General features: G+C 47.6%; 1 protein-coding gene across 2 annotated transcripts; it reads right to left on the reverse strand.

Annotated features, from left to right (window-relative positions):
• On the reverse strand, positions 1-27,087 carry Pgm2 (phosphoglucomutase 2). 2 transcript variants are annotated; one of them, XM_060365284.1, is made up of 15 exons: positions 26,937-27,049; positions 24,511-24,698; positions 23,301-23,468; positions 19,815-19,921; positions 17,823-17,907; positions 15,767-15,850; positions 15,457-15,650; positions 13,805-13,994; positions 13,024-13,121; positions 12,339-12,519; positions 11,943-12,036; positions 9,438-9,567; positions 8,017-8,206; positions 4,597-4,730; positions 1-355 (listed from the first exon to the last, which is right to left on the reverse strand). In XM_060365284.1, exons 3-15 carry the CDS (start codon positions 23,385-23,387, stop codon positions 253-255), a joined length of 1,677 nt encoding a protein of 558 aa, XP_060221267.1. In that variant the 5' UTR covers positions 23,388-23,468; positions 24,511-24,698; positions 26,937-27,049; the 3' UTR covers positions 1-252. The 2 variants fall into 2 exon arrangements, with proteins under 2 accessions (XP_060221267.1, XP_021503383.1); XM_021647708.2 differs by lacking the exon at positions 24,511-24,698 and having other exon boundaries at positions 26,937-27,087.

Genomic DNA, 27,087 nt, shown 5'->3' on the forward strand with positions numbered 1-27,087 from the left:
TTTTTTTAAAAAAGTTAATCTTTATTTTAAAAACTCAGATAATGCCCAGATTGAACATTTTCATAGAGATGTTAGTTTGTTCGTTCAGTCATGTTTTCTTTACCCACATTGCAGGCCAAAGTGACAAAACCACAAGGAAGGCAGAGCTACTGAAAACATTACCTGAATCACGTGGCCCTCAAAATTACTATCTGAAAAATCAAGTTCAGCATAATTGGAGGTAAATGTGATCATGTCCACTGCTGGAATGTTTTACTCTGATTTTGGCTGCAGGTTATACTTTTGTGGCTGGAAAAAATTTTCTTCAATGGCACTGACCAGCTCATCTAGTTCCCTTTTCAGTTGCTCTGGATCACTAAAAAATATAAACAGGAATTCAGGTTAATGCAAAACAAGTATACATATTTGGTCTTCTTTTAAGACAGTGTCTCACTATGTAACTATGCAGACCAGGCTAACCTCAAAGTCACATGTAGAATAGGCTGGCCTCAAACTCACAGAGACACACCTGCCTCTGCTTCCCGAAGGCGGAGAAAGAGGCGTGCAGTAGCCTGTGTAGTCTTGATTCATTTTTGAGGCAGGCTTTTACGAATCCCAGGCTGTCTCTGAAATCCCAGGAATCCTCCCCCCTCAGCCTCCTAAGTGCTGAGATTAGGGACTGCAAACATGAGCCCCTACTCCCAGCCTCAAAGCAAAAGTAAAAAGTTTAAACACACACACGTGTGTAATTTAAGGATTTAATGTTTAAGTATCTTCATGTGTACATGTGAACGCAGGTGCCTGTAAATGCTGCAGTTACATGTGCTTGAGTCCTCAACACTGGTGTTAGGAAAAGAATTAGGGTTTCCTGCAAGAGCAGCAGCAGCTCCGCTCTTTTAATCATTTTTAATCACTGACTCAATCTCTTCAGCTCCTTCAAGCTGTATTTAAAATGCTTTCTTCATGGACATAATGAGACTGAAACTAAACTTCTAGAGGTTTCAGAAAAGCACAACCAGAAACAGAGCTCCATGAACTTTTGAGTGAACCCATTTGATGACTTAGAGGGGGAAAATGCAAGAAGGCAATATGTATTATAGTCCCTAAAAGTTTTCCAACCCAAGGTCTCCACAGTAAACATTACTCTTTGTTCTAAGGATTTTAAAGAATCACGATTTTGGTAGTAGCATCCCCAGAGGCCCTACATGGTCTGTACCCGATAGCACAGAGGAAACGTTCCTGATTTCCCTTGTGCTTCAGTCCTGCTCAACTCTGACCACATCTTTGCGAAGTCCTCAGTTTCCCTGTCTGGCTGTTTCCTTCATTTTGTGTGGCCGGACTCCAGACACTGGGAAAAGACAGCCACACTTCCGGTCCCCATGTGCCTGCTCTTCTGAACGCACCCTCATGATCAAGGGTCAGATTTGCTCTGGTGGTCACTTCACTGGAGTGCGGGTCTTTCTTTGCCTGAACTTGTTTCTAACAGGTCAAAGTGCACAGCAGGAAATGGAAGCCACGGTGCTGAATCTTTACTGCCCTACCACTGCCCACCCACCCAAACAAGTACACAAAAACTAAAAATGTCACAACTCAAGCATAAACAAAGGTCTAAGGAAATGGATCCCTTTAAGAAAGTCAGGTTTTTACGCACATCGGAAGCACTTGTTTGTATACAATAGGTCCATGAATATAAAGAACACATACACCTGACTGCCAGTGAAATGGATTCCTAGCAGCTTACGGAGTCTTATGTAGCTACCACGATGCCATGGAAATTAACCCTCCACCCATTTTCTATTACTTCATTCTTGACCACCCGAAAAGCTTAAATTCAGTTTATCCGAAAGGAAAGGACAGTTTCTGCAATCAGTTATGATGACTTTGACACTGCAACTGGCAATAGTACAAGAAAGGCAACTGATTTCACCGCAGACATTAATTCCGGCTCTATTAGTTATGTACCCGTGGGCAGGTGGCTTGGGCTCTCTAAGACCCATATTCTCCATCTGTAAAACTGGGATAAAGACTTTACCTCCTCCAGAGAGTTACTGTCCATATTGAGATATACTACATAAAGTAATTAGCCCAGAACCTGGCCCAAAGACCTCAATAAAAAGAGCTATCATTATAGTTATTTTCATTCCTATTAGCAGCATATATAGTAATTATGACTCATAAATGCATGCGAATTACACTGGTCTCTTTGTCCTCTACCATTGTGCTTTGAAGAAAGTAATAACTCTCAGGAAGGCAAATATGCTCATAATTAGTTGAACTTGAAGCATAAAGGTCAAGCTCAGTGAATCTGCCAATTTCTAACTTCTTTATGAATATTTAGTTCCTAAACACAACACATCTATACATTGATTCCTTTGCTCATTGAGTTAATGTTTTCGAGGTGCATGTTTAATAGTTTAATACTATATAGTTTTAATAGTTTAATACTATAGTACCTATAGTACCATTCAATAGGGTTTAACAATGTAATAATTTTATTAAAAAGAAAGTTTGCTCTTACCATTTATTCCTTATCCTAATCCTAAATGTCCCATTTTGAAATTTAAAGTGTGACACTGTTGAATACTATTTTTTGTTTTGTTTTTCAAGACAGGGTTTCTCTTTGTAGCCTTGGCTGTTCTGGACTCACTTTATAGACCAGGATGGCCTGGAGCTCATGGAGATCCACCTGCCTCTGCCTCCCAGAGTGCTGGGATTACAGGCATGAGCCACCTCACCTTACTTGCTGAATACTATTTTTAAAAACAAAGACGAGTTGCATGGCAATATAAACTTGGGTTAAGAATCCTTATTTCCGGGGGCTGGAGAGATGGCTCAGAGGTTAAGAGCACTGGTTGCTCTTCCAGAGGTCCTGAGTTCAATTCCCAGCAACCACATGGTGGCTCATACCATCAGTAATAAGATCTGGTGCCCTCTGCTGCCATCTGGCATTCAGGCACACATGCAGGCAGAACTCTGTATACGTAATAAATAAATCTTTCTTAAAAAAAAAAAAAAAAAGAATTCTTATTTCCTAAATTTAAATTCAGTGGGTCACTTTATGGAAAAATAATCAGGCAGTCTGTCTCTTTAACCATGCCAAAAGTCTACGTAAAATCAATGATGATGGAAGCAATCCGTGTTCTTATTGCACTTCTGGATGGTGGGGGTGGGGTAGAAGCTATTTTGAAGACTGCAGGGCAGTCTTTATGTTAACCAGGCTAGGCTTACAAGCAGGCTCTGATTTTGGCATTGCTGTGAAAGGATTTTGGAGATGTGATCGCCACTTACAAATAGTTTACTTTAAAGAAGGCAGTTGGTGACCTGGATGTATAAGATTCAAAAGAAGATTTTCCGGAAGAATTTAACCATGTTGGCAACTTCACCCCACACCCAGGACCCTGCCCAACTAGGCCGCTATCATGTGAGCCCACTCTCACCAACAAGTCTCCCCTTCTACAGTCCTCTGGCCCTGCTTCTCTGGTGTAACTGTTTGCAAGCAACCAGGAGCTAATAACATTGGGGTTCTCCTGCTCTTAGGTGGTGCACAACCAAACATTGAGGAGGGAAGTAATGTGAGGTCTAAAACTTAATTTGAAATGGTTCAGAAGAAAAAAAAAGACACTTCGTGAGTGTGTGTGTGTGTGTGTGTGTGTGTGTGTGTGGTGGTGGTGGTGGTGGTGCACGATTTTGATCCCAGAGCTTTGAGGTAGCAGAGGCAGGCAGATCTCTGAGTTCAAGGCCAGCCTTGTCTATGGGGCCAGTTCAGGACAGTCAAGGATACACAGAGAAACACTGTCTTGAACAACTGAAAACCAAAACAAAACAAAAACACCGAGAAGGGAAAGACTTCAAAATAGCAGCAATGGTTCCCAGCTCAGAGCAGAGCAGTCACTCGGGTGTTCACCTGGTGTCTGTGGAGTGGATTTTAATTGACTTTGTCACAGGAGTGAAAGAGGAAAATTCACTGGCACTAAGAACCAATAAAATCACTAATGAAAACCAAACTCAGGTTTTCTGGAAGAGCAGCAAGAACTCTAAACCACCAAGCCAGCTCTCAAGCCCCTCAAGAGGTTTTTTTGTGCTTTGTTTTGTTTGTAATTTCTTAAAAGTTGCTTTTTGTTTGTTTTGGTGTTTCTAAATGTGTAGCAGTGTGGCAGAGTTCAGTTCCCAGCACCCGCACAGGGCTGTTTATGAGTGTCTGTAACGCCAGCTCCCGGGGATTCAGAGCCTCTGGCCTCCAAGGGCGCTTCCTGCCCCACCCTCCAGATTCACAATTAAAAAGAGAAAAGAAATCTTAAAAAAAAAAAAAATACCCGACTGCTAGGTCATACTCCACTGTAATTAAAAATGAGAACTTACCGGTGAGGCTCAGGTACCAGGTTTGGGAAACTCCCCAGACGGCACGTAGCCAGCCACCTTTGAGATTCACCGTCAATCCCCTCACTCCTCTTTGAGAGCTTTTGAGATTTCTTTTTTTCAATTTTTAAGCAGTCTGTAATAGCATGATATCAGCAGTTTCTAACTAAGCGACACACGAGAACTTTGCTTAACACTAGTTCGTCTAGCGAACTGGGGCGTCACGGGAATGAGCTGAGGCTGCGACCGCGCGTGTCCTACCTGTTGCCAGGGGGAGCACACAGCTCCGCGTAGTACTTGATCTTGGGCTCTGTCCCGCTGGTCCGCATGGTGGCCACACCGCCGTTGGCGAAGCTAAAGGTAATCATCTGGCTGCTCTTACTGGTGGGAAGAACCTGGGGATAAGTTCCGACACGCCACGTTAAAACAGCAACAAACTGTCCTGCCCTAGCGAATACTGTCCCAAACGAGCAAGAAATCGCGGCCAGACGGGTGTGCCGGCTACAAGGGCGCCCTCCCGAAAACCAGAGGATGGGTCCTAGCTATCTGATCCGCTTTCCACATCCGGACATTGACTAAACTTATCAAAGCTTTGTTCAACTTCAAACGTTATTTCACAAGAATGGATGTGAACAGCTCAGTACTACTACGGCAAATCAGATCCTGCCTCAGTGTTGCAAAGGGAAGGAAAATCAGATCCTGCCTCAGTGTTGCAAAGGGAAACTTTGGCCAAAAAAAGCTCATAAGGAATTTTTTTTCCTAGTACAAAACTCTGACTGACGTATTTATAGTTGTTAACTGGAGAACGTTGCTAAAGTTACTGTGGATGTGTTCTCACAGGCACAAACACAGGGCACAGAGGAAAAGAGGCGACAGCACTTGTTGGGGAGGTGGCCAGCCACGGAAGGCAGGAAACAGATAAGGATGCAGCAATGGTGTGAGGAAGCGCGTGACTGTGGGGTCCCTGTACCCTAGGGGGAGGCACAAACAGGGAACTGAGCCACTGTGCTCTGCAGAAGCTCATCTGGCCTCACAACTAGAGGCACCAGGTAGCCAAGGGTTGGTGTGAGGCAGCGACAAGGTGGAAAGGAGCTGCCGATGCTCCAAGAGCTTTCCTTCTAGCTTCTGGAGTCAGGACCCAGCTCCGCTCTGCCAGCAAGAGAAGCTTAAGTGCTCTGGAGTCTGAACCCATTGGGCTCAGAAACTCGGTCACTAGGCACCGCGGAGGTGTGCTATGGTGAGACCCAGGGAGACATCCCAGACCTACCCCTGGCCACGTCCCTGGGCTTTCATACGCCAATTCTTATTCCTTAGGAATCAGTCAGGGTTAGGCTCTGGACCAGCGGATAGCTCCAAGGTCAATCTCAGAACAGCTGGCTCACTATTCAAAATCCCCAAAGTGAATTAGGTCATTTGTCATACACACACAGAACTTCCAACCAGCTAAATATGTAAAAGATAATGAAGGACCCCTAGGGGAAGACGATGGGTAAATGACAAGGCCAAAACACGTAGGGAAAAAACACAAAACAACACAAACTAAACTTTAGGGAAATAAAGCTATAGAGATGAAAAATGCTCTTAGTTCTTTAAAAAGAATCTTTAGAAAGGTATGACACATACACAGAGAAAGGGAGGGCGGAAGAGAGAAAATGATAATAGGATACCATTCTGAAAAAAAACTGGGAATAGGAATTGAAATTAACAGTCAATAGGAGCAGCAACAGTTAAAATTTGAAAAACCCCTCACAAAAAGGAATAGAGTGGGACAAGAAGAAAGAAAGAAGGAAGGGTGTCGGTGCTGGAGAGGCAGCACCCACCTAGGAACTCTTCAAGAAAACACTCAGCCGCCTCCCTTCCTTGACACATCAAGAAAGCTGAGGCCTAAAGGAAATGATACCCAAGACCAAAAGGTCCAGTGCCCTGGCTGGCTGGACTGGGCTGAGGCGTGCCTAGGAGGGCAGCACAGGGCATGCTGGGTGTTCCCCGAGGGCCTCCCCAGATGTGAGATCATAAGGACTCTGACCCACTCAGAGGTTTAATAATCTGATAATGCTGAATTTCAGCAGAGTCTTCAGAGGGAATGGGACTGTGGAGATCCCTTGCTGTGTTCTTCCTGCTGCTTGTCTGTAACAAGCTAAGCGACAGCTTCCTTCTACTACGCACCCCTGTCAGATTTCTACGCTGCTACAGGCCTAAGGCCAACAGAGTCACGTGACCACTGACTGAAAACGGGGTCTCAGTAAGCCTTTCCTCCTTTAAATTGTTTCTCTTGGGTATTTTGTTGTAGAACCAAGAAGCCTGGCACACCTAAAGCGTAACCTTAACATTGGACAAAGAGAATGCCAACCAACACACCACGAGACTTTAGAACACTAACTTTAAAAGGAAATTGTCTCCTCGAGGGCACAAAATCAGCTGTGAGAAATGACGAGCAGGGTGCTAATGAGCATGGTGTGGTCAGCGTTACATGCCGACTCCAATCTGCACGAGAAAGCGAGCAGACACTGAGCACAGTGGGCAGACACCCAACAGTAACGGAGCAAGGCTTTCCTGCTCCGAGGCCGGGAGTTCAAACCTAGCAGCCTCCCTGGATGTCCTTCCTCAGACAGGCAGGGGCTACTGAGTGGGGGAAACGTGTGTGCACGGGTTCTTTATCTCCAACAGAGAGGAAAGTTCCCTGGCCAGCACGGAAGAAACAAGTGAGAGGAGAGCTGGTTGTCTCGGCATGGAGTAGGGCGCCCCACTTCACCACAGTTCTTTCAGTGTCGTTTATCTAAGTATGTTGTGTTCATATGAAAACTTTAAAACAAAATACAGAAAGGTAAATATCAAAGAAGACAGCTAATAGCTCGGGCTGTTCCTGCTGTGCTCCTAAGCCGGGCACAGCCAGCCCTCGCTTCTGCTGCCTCTGCCTCTCAGAGAGCTCCTAACGCAAACATTGGCTTTACACCAGGCCACGGAGCAGCCAGAGAACAAGGCCAAACTCATCAGAAAACAAGTCGTTCTCCCAGGGTGGACCAGCCTCTAGTCACCGTGAATCGCACTAGATACGTTCTTATCTCTGAGCCACTAAAGGAGAAAGTCCGGGGCGCGCTGCTTGCTTGTGGCAGAATGTCATGACACAGGCCGGGCCGCCTCTCAGACTTTCGGTGCTCCCGCCTTGATTCCCCCGAGTTCGGGTTTAAAGATTTACCGGCGTGCCATCAGACCCAGCCAGTGCCGCTTAGTCACATCCCCTCCTGGGGTGTGCGACTCAGACACTCGCTGGGGTTAGGCGCTGATGAGGAGGAAGAGCCGGGTCCAGGGTCAAAAGGCCCGAACCCTCACAAGTCACTGCCTTTTTGAGTCACCATTTCTATGTGTGTAGAAGGATGGCTTGGGTGTCATTCATCATCAAATGACTTAGTTTTTCCACACATCTTACTTTATTTCCTCCTCTCCTCCTCCTCCTCTTCTTCATCTTCTAATGATAGGGGTCTAATCCAGGGCCTTGTATGTCCAGGCAAGCAGCCTATCCCTAAGCTACATTCCGCCAGCCTTCATTTTCCAGGTATTGAATCACAATAGCACGTGTGTGCCCTGGTCAGCTTCAATCAGCCTTGTGCACAAACGAATCTGTTCAAATTGTAAGAACGGTAAACACAAAACCAACTACTTGATAAAGTAAACGTGACTTACAGCTTTTTTATCAGGCTGACTGTCATCGTAGCCAGTTGTAAGGTCCCTGACCGCGGAGATTTCAAATTTGCCACAAGTTTTGGGATAATTGTTCTTCCCATCATAGTTTCTCAGGTTTCCGAATAATGTTTGAATGGTGCCTTGATCATGGCAGATAAAATATGAAGCTTTGGTAATATGATAGCCATACCTATAAAAAAACATTAAATTTAAGCCACAAACATTCTGCAGAGTGTATACAAGATACGTATCAGCTAGACGTTCTAAAATAAGTGGAACAGGTGGCCCTACCAAGCTCAAAAGGACAATCACACACTACAGAAGACGCTGGGGCTGCCAAGATGGCTCAGCGGCGAAGGGTACTTGCTGCCAAGCCTAACAGCCGGAGCTGGTCCCAGAGCACACGAGGTAGGAGACAAAGACTTCTTAGTTGTCCTCTGACAACTAAGTGTTCTGCGGGTTGTGTGCACCGACCCACATACACACGCAATAAATGAATGTTTGGAGAAAGTAAAGGGGGCTGGAGTGGAGAGACAGCTCAGTGAGGAAGAGCATCAGCTGCTCCTCCAGGAGGCCCTCCTAATGTTCACACCCATCTGCAACCCCCGTTTCATGGAATCCCATGATCTCTCCTCGCCTCGGCAGGCACCAGGCACACACACGGTGCACAGACACATGCAGTCAAAGCACCTAGCCACATAAAATGAGAGTAAATACATTTAAAAAGAAAATGAAAAGAGGTCAGGGGAGAAGACCGCTCAGTCAACGCCCTACGAGCATGAGACCCTGAGAACTCCCCAGAACCCAGATACAAAAGGATGGCGTGGCGGTGCGTACGTGGAGATGCCTGCGTGGCAGTGAGTACGCAAAGGTGCATGTAGCCCCAGCACTGGAGAGACAAAGGCAGGCAGCGGCCGAGGCCCTGATGGCCAGCACTGACTACTTGGCAAACTGCAGGCTAACGACAGAGCAGTGTCAGAAAGACAGACACCCCCTTAGGCACAGAAGCCGAGGCTGCTCCCTGAACAACATGGTGAGGGTAAGAATCAATAACGTAGATCAGCCTGCACAGGGAGGTTACGGCTTTGCCGAACGCAGCTTCGCGGCACGTGTCGCTGTTTGTGTCCGCCCACAGCCTCCGCACCACGCAGGTGGAGTTCAGCACTTGCTGCAGAGACTGACCCCAACAGCGATGCACTTAACCCGTTCATGACATTGATAACTTAGAAATCACACTCTGCCATTAAGCCACTTGTGCAACGTTCTCATGGGTTAGAATCCACACGACCACAAATGGCCATTACTAATTAGTTGTGATGCATCAAATGGAAAATGTGATCTTGGTTCTGCATAAGAAATAGAACACGTCACTAAAATAAGAGCACCTGAAATACGACCTTCAATAGCCCACAGGCACTTACTCCACATAGATGGCCTTCAGCTGCTGAGACAAAGACAGATTCTTGGTTGCTAGAAAGCTTGCCAGCTCTGCAGTTATGACAGCAGCACTGACTCCATCCTTGTCCAGGACAAAGGGACAGCACATATATCCTGCAGAGAAAGCAGCAGACACACAGCCTTAGGATACAGAGCTACAACAGGCCACGTGTGCAGGCCTGCAGGCTATTGCGTGTTAGGGGCTAGTCTGGAGCACACACGCATTTTTTCATTTATCTCTGTGTTTGAAAACTTAGATCTTCGCGTGGTTCCATACCACAGTGCTTATCGTATCTGCTTTCCACGCAGAAGGTCCCCAGTGGGTCACAGTGTGATTAGCTTACACTGAGCAGTGGTGACGTATACCTGTACTCTAGCATTTGGGAGACGGAGGCAAGGGATCAGGAGTTCTGGGTTATGGAAGATCATGTCGTAGAAACAAAACAATTTCGTCCAGCGCCTCGACCGCAGGAGCCTGAGGAAATCTGTGTGGAACGGCCGTGTGGAGATTCCCTGCCGGCTAACAGTGTTGAGAGACTAGACCACAGCCACACCTTCAGTTCAGACGAGCACGGTTCTGGGGCGTCAGTCTCCATCCACCTCTTTCTTCCCTGAAACCTGGAGGTTCTCTGCAGTGACATGATTCAGCTGATGGCTGGCCCTACCCTCTTTTGTGTACTTACTAGTGGAAGCTGCTGGAGGCTAAGGTCATTATCATATATGTCAGAGTCACTGAGTAATACATACAATCAACAGTTGATGAACAATGTCTCCTTAACAAAAGCCATAGAAAGACAATTGTGAAATCCTGACCAAAGCCAGCAGCTCTGCCATCCCTGTAATGACATGGCCTGGTGCTTTGTATCAACTGTTAGTTATCTTGCTTCCCCCTTCCCCGGAGATTCTTACTGTTCTTCGAACAATCCCTCATGCACCCCAAAATGATATTTGTGTTAGCTTGACCCTTGATCGGTAGATAAAACTTCCAGAGGAGAGGACGGGAAGGAGAAAGGTGGAGGACAAAGGAGGAAGGACAGCTGCCATGCGACAGAACAGGAACCATATGGGCTGGGAGGAAGGACTCTGAGAAAGGTGTGGAAAGAAACAGCCCAGATGAAGAATAACAGCAACCACGTGGGACTATGGATGAAAAATGGCCCAGACGGGAATGGTTAACGCAAATGGCATGGGATGCACCTGGGAGGCAATGAGATAATGTAGATGGAATTATCTGCCCAGCCCAAGGTGAAATAAGGCAAATCTAAAATCTAACAGGTGTCTGTGCCTTTTATCGATTATGATAGCGGGTTAAATAAAACCGCCAAATAATTATATAGCAAATAATAAACAGTCATAGCCTGATACCACTTATTTTCCATAATACAGCTCTCTGCAAGGAGTTGGTTAAACAAGTGTCTCTCTGCTTTAAGGAACACACAGAGAGCAAATAACAGTTTTCACTAAGTAAACAGCTAAGCAGAGTGTTTGCATAAACAATGCCTATGTTCATGCCTGGCTTTCCTTCCTGCTTATATGGACTGATTAACAGTTTAGGATAAGGGCCTTTCAGTAATTCTGGTTAAACTTTCAATACCACGGTCCTTTCCTACCAGGACCTCGAGGACTGGAAACCACAGCTACCTTCTGCTCCCTGGGCATTCTCAGCACACATTCTCATTAAACATCATCAGTGGATGAAAAATAAATCAATAAACAGAAAAGGAAGGACGTGACTGTTCCTAGCTATGGTGGAGGAGACGGCTTTCTGTAGATGTGAGGGAGAGCATAGCCAGGGCAGAGACATCTGGGAGAGTCTAGAGTGAGCCTGACCCTGAGGCAAGCCATGTATGGAGACCGGGGAGGGCAGAGGGGTAAAGGGTAGACAAAAGGTTGGGTAACCAAAATGGCTGGATTATATAGGGAAAGTCTGCCCAGCTCCTGAGAGGGATAAGTTTAGGTTAGAGGGCAGGGTATGGGACTGAGGGATGCTGGGAGAACCTGGCACCCAGGTCCACTTTGATGTGTTAAATAGGCACCTTAGTTAGCCACCTGTCCCAGATTGAGACCCAGTTGTCAGTGCTGTAGATGGGTGGATTCTTGCCCTGCCAACCGCCCTGGGCAGTGTCACCACCATCAGGTATGTGTGGATGGCCCAAATGCTTGCATGCTATTCTTTTTTGTTGAGAAGATATGAGAATCCAATTTTGGAGTAGGATAGTTCAACACTTGACCGAAACAAGAGAAGCAAAGTAAACTGTGTGCTCCCATTGTATTGGGAACTTTTGAGCTCAAATTCAAACTTTTCTCTTGTTTGTTTATTATATATATTGTTATGTATTATGTACTACATAGTATATAGTTTAACATATTATATAACATACATTATGTTCACATATAGATCTATGTATCTATAACTATATATATGCATACATATATATATAACTATATAGTTATAGTTATAGTCTGTGAACCTCATTATTGCTTCTTACCGATAGCTTCTTCAAATGCAAACAGGACTGTCTTCCCCTGGTCTACGAGCTGTTTGGTTCTGTTTCCCATCCACTTGAAGCCAGTTAATGTTTCCTAAAGGAATAACACAAAAGACAGCAAGAATTGATTTGGGGCAAGGGATGCAGCTCAGTTGGTAGAGTGCTTGTCTAGCCCTGGGCTCAGTCCCCAGTGGTGGTTCGCGCCTGTAATCCCAGCAATGTTCAGATGGAGGCAAGAGGACTGGATGTTCAAGGCCATCCTTGGCTACGTATGGAACTTAAGGTCAGCCTGGGCTATGTGAAACTCTATCTCAAAATACAGAAGGGAAAAAAATGAAGTAAGTGGGGAGGGGATGTCTTAGGAAGCAGGGCAGTCAAAGTGACCCAAACACCTACCTCAAAATGGAAGCCCTCCTTCAAGGCAATGGCCCGCAGGATTTTGGAGGAAACGGTGCTGGACAACATGTACGTGTCTTTGAGGGCACTTCGATCTTGGTTCTTTTCTTTCCAGGAAGTGAAGAGCCACCACCCCAGCAGGGCCCCCAGCTCGTTGCCCGAGAACACTCTCCACTCACCACTACAAGGAAACAAGCCCTTTGTTTCAGCAACCTTCGGGAAGGTCCAGAAGTCCCTGAGCTGGGCAAACGAAGCCCCCATACTTCCTATAAGCTGGCTCCTGTCCTTAACTAACTGGGCTGAAATGGACCTGCCACATGTCAGCTATCTGAGCAGCTTCCATCATCACCCAGACAAACGTTAATGTCTCTGAACACTGACCTGCAAAGCCAGCATCATGCAGATCACCATAAAGCATCGTGGCTTTATCAGGCTCAGAGACTAAGATTCATTTCAATTCCCAGCACACTGGATTGATTGCTCGGTGTTAAACAAGTCAAGGCTAGGATCCCCTGCCCTTACCATCAGCAAACTGTCCTGTTGGGGGAATCCCCCAGAGGTTTGTTGTAAAAACAGACATAATTAATGGAGAGCTTCCCACGAGGCCTCAGCCTCCCCAATATAGTATGTTACAGATGACATTCTCTACATTTTTCCTGACACGGATAAACAAGGTGAATCTCACCTGTCTTGCTTTTCCGCCACAGCAAGTCTGTCGGCATCTGGGTCATTGGCCAAGACAATTTTGGCCTGGATTTTGTCAGCCAATGCGAAAGATAAAGTCTGAAAATAAGTTCAGAAAATGAAAGATTACTCAGGGAAAACATGGAGCTCACCTTAGTCTTTAGAATTTGCCTATTCTTATGAGCTGAAGATCCAAATTGGGGCTGTAGGACTTTTGTTGTTGTTGTTTGTTTTGTTTTCTGGGTTTTTTCCCCCCTTGGGGCTGGTTTTGCTTCGTCAGATTTTATTTTATCTTCCCAAGTTGGAGGTTAGAAGATGAGTGTCCCAGCGACTGCACGAACTGTGGCAGCCTCGGATGGACTGGCATTTCTTGGCACCGTGTATGTTTGGCCACACCAGCTCCTCAGGCATCACCATTACCTAACCTTCCCAAACGGTAGGTGGTGATACTGCCAATGGCATTCACTAACACAAAAGAATGAAATTCAAATATGAAAAGCCACTACATTTTATTATCATTATTTCTTGGCAATAAAGAAACTGTCAATTAAAATTTAGTTTAATTTAAAGCATAATTTAGATTTTAGCTCTTATAGCCTTGTGTAAGAGGTCAAGTTTGATGGTTCCCTGAAGAAATTAATGACCATCCCACACACATACTTCCGGAGATATAATCTTTTTTTTTTTTTAGCACAACAAAACCTCACAATATCATAATGTACTTGATAGCAATGCTTTGGAGTTTAAAAGGCAGAGTCCATTATTTAATAAAAGTAGGTTACCAAGACACCTTTTCCCTCCTCGGGATTCGGGTATTTGACAGTTGGGAACTCAGGATCCGGATCCTTCTGCTGGGGAACAGCTTCAGGGGGAGCAAGGTCAAAGGCCTTGAACGCCAGCTGCACAAACTCATGGCCCACACCGTGGACAGAGGTGTGCATGAACTTCACCTTGCTCTCCTTGTTCACACTCCTAGAGGGAGGCACAGTGGAAAAGGACAAGCGACATCAACCGGGCAGGCTAGAGAGGAGGTCTAGAGAATGCCAGGAGCAGGGTACTTAATGCTGTAGATTCTGGGTGTCCCCCCTGCAGTGGGAGCCTCTCAGAGAAACCTAAGCTACATCCTCCATTAAACAACAACCAGATATTAACATAATTGTTAAAAACTTCTGTAAAAAGTTTCAATGAAAATTATAAAGTAACAACAGGAGGAAAGTAGATACTTGAAATAAGACTTTTTTTTTAAATAAAGAAGTTTGTTAAATTCAAAAGATGAGCAAATACAGGTCGAATACACATGAAACAAGTTTATCCTAATTAAAGGATGTAAATGAAAGTGAGATATTCCTCTCCTCCATTAACAATGGGAGGAGAGATGATAATGCTGAGCACAGGGTTGAACACGGGGTCCTGACAGGCTGCAGGTGGGAACCACCTATTCTCACACTCTTAGAGGGCAGCTTGTAAACGCATGCTCTACATCACGTGAGGTTATTATATAACACACAAGCACCTGTCGGCTCCCATGCTACCTGCGGTGACAGCTCTCCATGTTTGTGAAAGTAAAGGAGCGGGACGGAGGGAAAGCTCGCAGACAGACGAACCTTGTTCCATACCAGCGGGAGGAGAATGATAACCACGTTTTCTTTTGTAGGGGAAAATAAAATCCAATGACGTGGGAACTCAGATCTCTATCCCACAGCCCAGGGAAACCCTTAGTCAGGGTGGTCTATCCCCGGGATGGGATGGGAGTCTCTGCTCTGCACTGGAGTTGCCAGGCCTGGGCTGTCTAACAAACACCAGACAGTGTACAATTTCAGCTCTTGCTGGGGAGCAATGCATAGTGGCAGAAACTCAAACCTCCCTGAGGACAGCTCCCACCCTGCTCAGACCTGACTGCGAGTGTCTGCCCCAGGCTGAAGAAGCAGGTGCTGTAGCATGGCATGACCATGCTTGGGTACTGGGAATTGGAACTCACAATTATATGGCAAGTCTCTTGACCACTGGACCATCTCCCTAGCCCTGAAAGTTGTTTTCTGTTTTTTTTTAAATACACACATATACACATACAGTTATATCCATACAAGCATCTATAGATACAGCTATAAACATGTATGTGTAAGTTTACAACACTTCAAACTGTAGCTCGTGGTGGGCTGGCCTCCTGCTTTTGTAAATAAAGCCACCTCAGTGTGGCTTCCCTGACTGGTCACCTGTGCTGTTTGTATACTAGAAGAACAATTCTGAGGGTTGAAGACAGGCTCCATGTAGCCAGCAAAGCCATGAGGATTTGTTATCAGTTCTTTTAAGAAAACGTGGCCAGCTCGGCTGCTGGCTCTTACCCACAGCTCCAGTGTGTGTACCAGGTAAAGGGGACAGAAACCAAAAACCAAACATTGATGGGATTCGGCTGAATCAGCCACAAACCAGTTACCTGTGAAAACAGTATTTTTTAAGGTCTTCAAAGTAGTCATTACTGATGGAAGTGCTGGGGTTGTGAAGAAGGGAGCTGCTGTCAATCAAAGACTCATCCCAAGCCTTCGGCCAGGGCTCTAAATTTTCCTCAATAGCTTCAGAAATGCCTCGGTCGTGTGGAGAGATGATCTGAGCACCGTTGTCCCAATAGACCTAGAGACGCCAGCAATGCATTTAGCGGAATCAGGGTGCAGAGCACACACTCCTGAACAGCACTGGGGTGGGGTTCTCTGTAAGTGCTCTGTGTGAGGAGAGAGCTTCGTGGGTACCTTATAGCCGTTGTCCTGCTTTGGATTGTGGGAGGCAGTGATCATGACCCCGGCACAGAGTCTCAGGTGCAGCAGTGCGTAGGGCTGAAGAGAGAAGGAGATGGCTCTTAGGAGGATCACACAGAATGGAAATGCCCCGACCATGGGGTGGACCCACTTGCCCCTGCCCCCGTTATCACCTGATACCATAACACTCAATTCATCATTTTGTGTCCCATCCAGGCAACCAGGCAGCATCCGCCTCACCTGTGGTTTTGCCCTGTCCTGTTTCAGCTACTTGTGGGCCAGGAAGATGAAGCAGTGTTTTAACTCTTTCAGCAGGGCCCACACTCCTATAACTTCGTGAAAGGAGACTGCTACAACTCTTCTATTTTTTTATTAGTTACTGTTGTTAGTCTTTCATACCCTTAACCCATAGATTAAACCATCACTGGCACGAGCTGTAGGCAACAAGCTGCCTAAACGTTTATGTTATCTGTGGCTCCCGCCGTTATGGAATCCTTCGCCTGCGGCTAAGAGGAGATGGCTGCAGTCTTATCACCCTAGGAATAACCTGGCTGCTCAGGGTTCCAGAATGTCCATCCTGATGAAGCAGGTGAACCGCTTCCTAGGCGTCCTCTCCTTCTGTCTTCTCTTTGATAAGCTAGAAGACTCTTTGAAGACAAAGATGAGCCAAGCCTCCATTCTGCATTCATTCAAAACTTTTGCTAAGAAGGAAGCTGAAGCACTGTGTGCTCTCTGCGCCCATCCCCTTCTTTTTCTTACTAAGGAAAAGGTTGAGACAATGGAGAATGTACCCAGACAGGTTCTTCGCCTTTCACTCCAGGCTTGACATCTGGCCCTGACATTTCAAGTCACTTCCTACTCTTACAAGACGACATGGCTCTTCCGGTGCCTGGATGTCCAGTGAGATTTCTACATAGGCAACCTGAGATTTGAACCATCCGACCCTCTCTACCGTCCCACGAGAATTTTCTCTTCAGAAGTTATGTCACACTCCTTGGGTGTATGTAATGATACAGAGAAACAGGCAGACCTAGCCACGTGTGGTGGCTTATGTCTGAAACTCCAGCACTTAGAAGACGGAGGCAGGAGGATCACTGTAACCTCAAGGTGAACCTTCCTACAGTGAGTTCCAAGGTCAACCAATGCTACACAGCAAGACCCTGTTTCAAAGAAAGTGCCAGGAGCACCCTACGCTGTGGGACAATGGGAGTCACTCATTGATCTCTCCTCTAGTAATACTAGCTATGACACTGAGACCACACCCAACATAGGAAGTATACTGGTGTATAAAGCAGTGATGACGCCTGAGCTGCACAGAGCCCTGATGCTGGGCACCCACGGTTACGGACCCCCAGGGACGAGGCGGCTGTCCTCACTTCAGCGGGCCATGGGCCTTCCTGCCGGCCAACACGCTCTCATGCCTACCTGACGGAATCAGGTTTTATGAAGACATGCTCTGGGTATCAGAGCCAGCTCTCAGCAGTTTGGCTGTGTGCTTAAAAGCAATGGCTGTCACAGACCCCAGTGGCCTTTGCTTCACTTCTGTCCATAAGGGACAGGGCAGCCATTTGGAATGGAGCATTCATATTTAAAGCTGGTACACCAACTTGTTAAAAATACAGTCATATGAATTTGAGAGGAGCTCAGATTAGACTCAAGAGATTTCCTAATTGTGAAACTGCAGGGAGGAGCTACCCACTAAATTAGAAGCAAATAAAAGGACCATTTTCTAACTTGCTGAAAGATTTGCAGAATGCAAACAAAGTAAAACAATACCTTATTTTTCCTTCAGAACTGCCCCTGTGCTAGCACTGAGCTACACCCCCAACCCTTGACAGACCTCGAAAAAACCAACTCAGAATTAAAAGGTGGCACGCCAGAAGCACATTACCAGCGTGTGCGTGAACCTGCCTCTGAGAGGAGCCAGCCCAACAAACACCAAGAAACTGTCACCAAAACAACTGAGCTCAGTGGCACCACGGCCCGTGAAAGTCAGCGGAGGCCCACCCAGGCCCTGAGACAGGAAGTTAGGAAGGAAATGGTTACTCACCACAAAGGGGGTTGGGGTTATATCAGAGAAGAGGTACACAGGAACCCCCTGGCTGATGAACGCAGTTGCAGCAAGCCGGGCAAACCTGGAAATGCAGAAACGGGGCAAAAAGGAGAGTCTCGGGTCAGAGCTGCGGTGGCACTGAGAAACAATGACCAAGCACGAAGCTGGGGTGGGTCCCGGGGCTTCACGTGTGTTACCAAAACACTCTCTAACGGAGCTGCAGCCCCGGCCCCTTCCAACACGCCTCTATGTTGCACATGGCAGAGAAAGAAGGAGGACGTTTCTTTCAGACATTTACGCTAGCACAGAACACCAAAGCTGCGGACAGTGGGGTCCTCTCCTCCTGCCTTCTACCTCTTGTGTAGGATAAAGACTTGAGGTCACCTCGCCACATGGCCAGGGCCACGGAGCACGTAAGCCAGGCCTGCCTTAGTCTCTCAACTCTGTCCGTCTCAGCCTACCTCAGTGGTTCCCACTTCCGCTCGTCTGACCCTCACGAAGTTTTTAATGTGGAGGAATGGTCAGTTGTCACGCTCCGGGGAGAGGAGGAGCTGCCAGCAATGAATGGGAAGTGAGGCCTACAGGCCACTGCACAGGGCAGTCCCCACAACAAAGAACGGCCCAGCTGCCGTGACGTCACGTCACTATGCAGAGGCTTAGGAGCCTGTCACAATCCAGCACACACTTCAGACCGCACAGTACAGGCAGAACCACAGACCCAAACAGAACTGGCAAATGCTGGTCACTTCAGGCTAACGACACGGCTGGCTTCAGGAGCAGAGCAAAAACAGCTGAACTTTAACCAACAGTGTTAACACATCTGAAAACACAGTCGTATCAGCTGCCTCAGACGGGAACCAGATTGACAGTGATGGAGACCAAGCCTGCGAGTGAGCGTCTTTGATCACGGCACTCTAAGAGGCTGAGCCAAGAGTCACAAGTTCAGGACCAGTGTGGGCCACAGTGACGTCTGGTCTCAAAACTGAAAAGATACAGAAGTGTGTGAGGAGGTGCACACAGGCTTTACACAGTGTGTGCCTTTTCCAGAGGTGCTTTGAGCAGAGGTGGCCTCTGGTGGGTACTAAGGGCCAATGGAAAATGTTTTCTACGTTGTTTGGGGGATTCAAACGGTAAATGCCGGATCAGCATTAAAAAACACTGCTGCCAATACTGCTGCCATTATCTTCATCATCACGTGCCCACAGCTAAACAGGAGTCTCCCTGGTCTGGGATGTCCAAAGCAACACCCTGAGAAGGATGTCTTTCAAGAAAGGAAGAGGCAACAAAGTCTAGAAATAGCAGGGAAGAAATTACATGCAAGCAAGTGAGAGGCCAGTTTAGACAATTTCTTTCCTTTGGGTAAATACTACATTTTAAATACTTAGATAACTTTATTTTCTTAACTTAAATGTAAAAATCAAAATTTTATTCATCATTTCTGTTTGTTTATCTTTTGGGACAGGATCTCTCTATGTATCCCCGGTTGTGTCTTAGAACTTGCTATGTAGGCCAGGTTGGCTATGAACTCAGAAATCCTCCTGCCTCTGTTTCCTGAGGGCTGGGGTTAGAGGCCAGCCGAACCCATCACTTTTGACAGCTAAGCAATTGTGGGTTTAAAGTCGAGTTATTAAAAAAGATCAAGAAGCTGGAGAGATGGTTCAGTAGTTAAGGACTTGTGTTGTTCTTACAGAAGCTTGCATCAGCTTGTAACTCTAGTTCCGGGAGGTGCCTCTGGCTTCTGTGGGCATCCGCACCTACATGCACACATGCACACATGCACACACACACACACACACACACACACACACACACGCACGCACACACGCACGCACACATATACACATTATTTCTAAAAAACTGTTTTTTAAAAAGTCAAATTATTGAAATGGTGATTAAAAGTAAAAGTATACAAGAAGTTATGGGAAAAAAAATCCCTTTCTGAAGCATGTCTCCAGATGCCATTTCAAAGCCCCTCCAAAGCCTAAACACCTTCTGCTGCTGCCGCCGCTGGCTGGGTGGGCTCTCGCGTCGAAGCTGATCACCACGCCCCTCTGCTTCAGGTCACTGAACTGCTTCTCCAGGTACCTGCAAAATCCCTGAAAACAGCCGGGGGTTAAAAGCACATATTTTATACATTAACATAAAACCCAGCCTCAGCTCACGTTTCCCCCGTGCTTACAGGACAGCGTCATTCACGCAGGGTGGAGGACGGCGCGGGCCGAACAGCAGAGGAAAACAGCCGTATGCGTGTGTTCAACACCGAGAATTTAACACCTCTGGGGCCAGACCAGCGTGCTCGGTTTCCATCTTCCAGATGGGAACACAGGGAAGAGCAGGGGCCGGCCGCCTCCGGCCCAGGGAGCACAGACCACGGCTTGTACCTAGGTCTGGTGAGAGGCGGTCCAGTGCGGTCGCAAGGTATATAAGCTCTGGGGCCAGAAGATGGATTTGAACTCTAATCTGCCACCACTGAGGAAGAGACAAATTCCTCAGTCTTTCGTTGCCTCAGTTTCCACATCCATATGGAGTAACACCAATTTCATGTACCAGATCGGTCTTTTATAAGGCTTAAAGAAACTAAAAATATGTGAAGCAGGGCTAGTCAGTAACATGCTTGCCTTGTAAGCCTGAAGACCTGGGTTCAATCCCCCGAAGCCACCTTTAAAAAGAAATAGGTGTGGTGGTGTGGAAGAATTTTAATTCAGAACACAGTTGCTAAAAAAAAAAACAACAAAAAACAAAAAACAAAACAAAAACAAAAACCACCTTCTAGGCCTGTGTGATCCAGCTGGAATATAGACACACCATTAATCCCAGAAGACAGAGGCAAGCAGATCTCTGAGGTCAAGGCCAGCCTGGTATGTAAAGAAAAGCTTAGGTCCAGGTGTGGTGGTACACACCTTTAATCCCAGTCCTCAGGAGATAGACACTTGTAGATCTCTGAGTTCAGTCAATGCTGCTCAGTCAGTTAGACTGAGTCAGGGAGTTGAGAGGCATTGCAGTGGAGTTTGTGAGGTAAGTACAGGCCAGCAGAGGCAAGTGAAGCCACAGAACAGCACAGAGAGAGAGAGAAAAAAAAAAAGAGGAGACAGTTTTACCAGGACAGTTTTACAGAGACAGGTTGGAGAGAGAACATGCTAGACACAGGTGAAGACAGAAGGAGCAAGAGAATGAGAAGTAGTCAGAAGATTAGAAAAGACTGCTAAAGTTAGAGGTCAAGCAGAGCAATTCAGTGAGAAACTGCGAGAAGCTGACTGAGTCAGTCAGCTGGAAGAGGAGTTTGAGCCAGAACAGCTGAGTTGAACCAGCCAGCCAGAGTTCAGGAAGAACTAGAAAGGGTGAGCTTATTCAGCAGTAATTCTCAGAGGCTGAAACCATCCCAGGCCTAGCTTAGATTGTACAGAGGCTAGAGGCTTCCAGGACTAGGCCTAGGTCAGCAGACAGGGGCAGTAAGCCTCCAAGAAGACAATTACCTCTGGCAAATAAAAGATACTTTTACATAGTGGCACATGCTTGCAATCCCGGAACTGGGAGGCCGAGGCAGCTCCTAGGTCCATGGCAATCCCTAGCCAGCCTTCCTAGCCTCCTTGCTGAGTTCTGGACCAATAAGAGATACTGTCTCAATAGAAAAGGTGAACAGTGCCTGAGAAATAACAAGGTTATCTTCTGGTGTCCAGCATGCCTTCCAAACTAAGGATGCTCCGCAGGCGTTTGGCTTAGGGCATTACTTGAATCATTGTTTCCTTTAAAGACCTTATTTTATTCCTTGCTTCCTCTAAGTGCCAGTCTACATTCAGCAGGCACTTCAGATTCTCCTCTCTGCTCTGTGACATCAGTTAGAGAAAGCCAGTATGCTTCATAGAGTTCTGAAAGTTAACTGATGAAAATCTGCTTGATTTTTTCCCCCTGAGGTCTAAAGGAGGCTGGAATCAGTCCATTTACAGGATATAACTGGCTATACAAACCAGGCTTGTGAAGTTTGGAGCTGTCTCTACTAGCCCCAAGCTGATGGACCATCACAGTCCTATATTTCATACAGCCATGAATTTGGAATTTAAAAAATCTAGACACCGGATATGATGGGAGAATGCTGGTTGGCTGGCAATAATGATGTGTCCCCGTGCTGCTTCACTCTGACAGATAAGGAAGCAGACCTCTGACTTGCAGTAGAGGGACACATCACTGCCTTGTTACCAGTCAATTTAGAACGTTCCTTCTTCCTTGGCAATCAGTTCAGCACACCTTCTGAAGGTGACTGAGAAACAAGGGGAGGTGAATATTGGTTGAATATTGGTCTTGTGGGTTCCGGAAAAGGAATGCAGATGCCCTATCCTTCAGAGTGACAATGGTGGCACTATGCCTGGCTCTCCCGGCCAACCTTTGTGCTGTGACCTCAGTGTTTAAAGGGGGCAAACCTTATAGTTTGAGTCCAGATTTTCACACCCTTAAATTCACTAGAAATCTCTCGGTCCTATTGAGGACAAGAACCTGATAATGGCTGAGGGAAAAGGAGAAATGATTCTATGAGGATGAAGTAGACTTTCAGAATTAAAATGTTACTATAAAAAAACAAACAAACAAAAAAGTTGGATTTCAGATAAAGATAATAAACCACCTTTTAAAAATTATTTTTTAGTTACATATGTGTGGGTGTGTGTCTGTGTAATGCCTCTCACGCCCTCGCCTTGGGCACCCTGTCCTCACCTACGGGCTGGACCCCTGGGAAGAGGACCAGCAAGGCTCAAGGTCAATCTTCAATCCCGAGAGGCTTTAACAATTAGGCCTCACAGCAGGTGTGATAAACTGGATTATCAGAAGATGGCCCTGGCAACATATGCCCCCACCATGTGATACCACCGGTCTCTTCAGCGACAGAATCCGGTGGGAATTACTTTGTGAGTCAAAGCTCATTTATAAAAGCCAATCTAGCTTCCGGCTGGCACGTTCATATGCTCATATTCCCCACCGTCACCTTAGTCAATGGGTCTGTGTTAGAAGAAAAATCTCCACAGGGAATCTGTCTTAGTCATACCAGTTTGCCATGTCTGACACATGGTAGGCATTCAACAAACTCATGGCCTGGCTGGCTGGGTGGATAGAAGGCGAAAGAATCTTTAAATGAGGACAGCACAGACCTCATTTGGTAGATTAAATGGTGGGAAATTTCTCAATTCGGTCACACCCAAAGATATCCACATTTAAAACAAATTAGTTTTAATTAACAAATTAATTAGCTGGGCTGGAGAGATGGCTCAGAGGTTAAGAACACAGGCTGTCATTCCAAAGGTCCTGAGTTCAATTCCCAGCAACCACATGGTGGCTCATAATGGTATCTAATGAGGTGTTGCCCTCTTCTGCCTCTTCAGGCACACGAGTGCAGATACTGTATAAATAATAAACAAATATTTAAAAAACAAAACAAAAACACATTAATAGATCATTTAGGAGTAACCAGCAATGACCAAACCATGGTACCTGTGTGGTCTGGATGACGGTCAAGTCATTCATTCGAGAGGTCCCTGCTCCCATAGGAGCCCGGAGGCCAGCTGTCCCAAACTCCATCCGGGCCCCAAAGCATTTCTGTAGCTCTTCTTCATTGCCCTCAGCAATCAGCTGTTTCACTAACTCCGAAGTTAAAGGGTTCTGAAAGACAGACATGGATGTACCAGGACAAAAAAATCAGCAAGGTAGACCAACCCTTCAACATCACACACACACACACACACACACACACACACACACACACACCACGGAGTAATTATAACCTCTAGGTAAAACCTGGATAAATAGAGGCTTTAACATTTTCTGGTGATTTTGAAATCTAAGACAAGGAATTTGACGGTGATGTGAGTATTATTTTCTTTCCCACTGAGGTAAGCAGTTTCAGAGAAAACGAACGAGGTTCTGTTTTAGAATAGACATCAAAAATGCTCAGGGATATTTCAGACCCATCACTTACCGACCCTGTGCTTGAGGCTACAAGGTCTCTGGAGTCCTTAGTTTCCCAGTCTGCAGCAGGGGAACCAGCTAGAACCCTCTTGCACAATTTTCAAGGCTTTAAGTTACTTTGTCTTTGTCTGACACTACTGTGATATTCATCTCCTTCCCTAAGGTCCTCAGACTTTCCTGGGGGCTAGATCAGTCAACTTCACGGAAATATGGCTTTTGTGGTGCTTTGTAATGTTTACAGGGTTTCCTGTGCATCTGGTCAAGTTTGAGTGACTGCAAGACACTCGAGCTGGGGGCTTTAGGAGTAGAGATCGAGTGGCTCACTTCAACGACACGATGAACACTAAGCTAGTGCTGCTTCTACTGCATTAATTGCAGACAGCTAAGAGCATGAATCATTTAAGTCCACCCTTGTCTTCCTGTTGTTTCTGTAACAATTGCAGGAGATGTTAGGATCGGAGAACTAGAGTGATGACTACCTAACTGCACGTGGACTTTAAAGTAAGAATTGGGGGAACGCTGGAGTAAGCACTTTACTGCTGGGCTTCTAGTTATCTCCCACTAAACCGAGCGCTGGGTAAGATAAGGCCCACGATTAAACTTTGGAATGTGATTGCAGTACAACCTTGGAGTCCTGGAATCAAGCCTACGGTTCCAGATTGTTCCAGATTCAACAGGAATGTGGACCAACCTTTAATTAGAAACAATAGATACCAATCACAGAGAACAATCTTACCCATTAAACTGTCAGGTGCCCCAAGGAAGGGCTCAGAGCCAGTATACAAAAGGAGCTCAACAAACATGTGCTGAGTGGGTGAGAAAACACAGACTTCCTGGCCACACCCAATATCCAGGACTTCTGAGTCCTACTGTAGATTTCAAAAGTCCTACTTGGCCTTGGATATCTAGAAAAGACTCAGCAGCCTGATAGAACAAAGCAGAGAGATAATGAAAAGTCAAGATGAGAGCAGCAGTGGTGAGGGCCAGACCTGGGAGTGATGGAAACTGACAGGAGAGGGGAGCGCAAGGTGAGGGGGACACAGAGGAAATGCAGAGTCCACCATCGGGCTTTGCCAGCATGGGCAGGTCAGCAGCATCAGCGCTTCTAGCTGGCAGAAGCGTCACTGAGGAAAGAATGAATTGGTCCATCCCAGAGAGGCACCATCTCCAGTTAAAGTAGCGGAGAGCGGCTCAAGTCAGCTCCAACACGTAAGCGCTCGATATGCAGGTTAAGGCCCAGGCTTACGTCCCTGGCAAGCACTAGCAAGCCTTGCTAAGCAGCCTCCTGTAAACCAAATGCTGGAGGCACAGACAGAAAACGCACAGAGAGGGCTGTTCTGTCAGTTTAGCCAATCAGCTCCACGTCAAAGAGAGACCCTGTCTCAGAAAATAAGCTGGAGAGTGAATACAGATACTTGACACCATCCTCTGGCCTCTGCACGAATACGCACACAGGTGCTCAGACATCTGCACACAGCCACAGGAACACAGCCACAGTCATCAACCGCACGCACGCGCACACGCACACGCAAGCAAACCCTCCGATTGGGGAAAGAGCACCGAAACTAAGGAGGAAAGGACAATTTCCCTCCGCCCTACCCACGGAGGCATCATTCCCAGACAGGTTCCGCGTTCTTCGGTAATGGCCGACTACTAAGCCTGAATCTCAACTTGATGAGGCTGAGAAGTGCTCAGGAGAGCAATGATGCTCACTTCTGGGGTCTGTGAAGCAGCTTCCAAAGATCAGAGCATCACGGGCTCTGACAGGATCAAAGGGTCACCCCTTTGTTGGGTTTACAAATTGATGGCATTCGGGGCGGGTGACGAAAGGTAGGAACCGGGAGCTAGCTGAGGAGAGAGTGACCTGGACCTGTCACTAGGCGGTTTTTCGCTGTGGCCTCTTCTATCTCCCCCATCCTCTACCTCCTAGCCACCGAGACATACCACGGCCCTCCACACAGGCCACCATGACGGAAACCCCGTCTCAGAGTGTGAGAGGAGCAGTCCTTCCCCTGTCCTTCAGTCTGCAGACACAGCGGAGTGGAACGAGAAACTGACCAATGAGCAGAACGCTGCTCTGCTTCTAACTCCTGCTCTAGGAGAACCGCACAAAGCCAGTTACTAGGTTATCAAATGGAAACAGTTTCCTTCCCTTACGAATCCTTTCCCTTAAGCTTTAACTTTCCAGGAAGGACAGAAAACAAAACAGAAAAACCTCCCTCGGGAGCTGGCGCTGGCATCCTGGAAACAGGACGGCCTGACATTTCATTTCTAGGCGTGAGCGGGGAATGGCCTGGAGTCTTCAAACCTCTATCCAGTCAACAGGCTTCGGGGGCCTCCTGTAGCCAGCCGTACAGCGCTACAGCTCCAGACCCCAGCGGGCAGCGGGACCCCACGTTCGGGGGCCTGTGGTTCACAACAGACTTTGAAGGCAGACTAAGAGATGGCTTAGGCACCGGGGACGCCGGTCGGACGGTCTCCAGCCCCGACCCCAGCAGACTTCACACAGACAAACCTGCCAGGGGTTGCTGGCTTGCTTCTCCCGGTCTCGGTAAGAGCCGGGAGGAAGAGACGGGCTGTCTAGAGGAGGATTTGGGAGGAGTAAGCTGCGCTTGGAAAAGACCTACTAGGTTCACACAGGAGTAACAGGAGCAGCGAACTCCGAACACAGGCGACAGGGTGTTAGGGGGAAGCACAGGGCCCAGGAAGGACTTGTGAGAGGACAGCGGAAGGGATGTGGGGGCTGGCGGCCTGGCTGCTTCAGCCACAGACAGTTACAGGGCAATTGCGCACGGGGCCGCGCGCAGCGTGCCAGCTGCCCGGCGGACAGAGCGCCCCCGGGAAGCTCCCCCTCGGCCTGGCCTGCCAGCGCCGGGCCAGCCGCCAGGGAAGGGGAAGGGGCCCCGGCCTGCGCCGAGGCCGGGCGGCGGGGAGGCGGGGAGGCGGGGAGGCCGGGCGGCGCGGGATGGGAGGGCGGGATGCGCGGCCCGCGCGGAGCCCCCGAAGCCCTCCCGCGCTCCTCGCCCCCAGCTCCACCCTCCCGGCTCGGTCCCCGGCGGCCGCGCAGCCGCCGCCCCGCGGAGCCTGCTCCGAGCGGCGGCCGGGAGCGAGCTGGGCCCCGCTGCCCGCCGGCGCACCCGAGCCCGGCGCGGCGACCCTCACCCGGTCCCAGCGCAGCCACCGCGCGCTCTCCCGCTCCAGCCGCGCGTCCGCGCCCGGGCCGCTGCCCCCCGGAGCGGGTGTCGCCGCCGCCGCCGCCATCCCGCCGCGGGCACGACCGGGCGGAGGAGGCCGGGTGGCCTTCCGGCAGGGC

Source organism: Meriones unguiculatus, chromosome 12 (genome assembly GCF_030254825.1).
Source record: "Meriones unguiculatus strain TT.TT164.6M chromosome 12, Bangor_MerUng_6.1, whole genome shotgun sequence".
Taxonomy (NCBI): Eukaryota; Metazoa; Chordata; class Mammalia; order Rodentia; family Muridae; genus Meriones; species Meriones unguiculatus.

Bases quoted from the DNA above. Each gene is read 5' to 3' on its own strand.
- Pgm2 (XM_021647708.2), bottom strand. From the start codon at position 27,035: ATGGCGGCGGCGGCGGCGACACCCGCTCCGGGGGGCAGCGGCCCGGGC. The intron at 15,651-15,766 runs GTACCCACGAAG...TGGCGTCTCTAG, and splicing joins AGCAGGACAACGGCTATAAG to GTCTATTGGGACAACGGTGC. The intron at 4,731-8,016 runs GTAAGTCACGTT...ACTTATCCCCAG, and splicing joins GTCAGCCTGATAAAAAAGCT to GTTCTTCCCACCAGTAAGAG.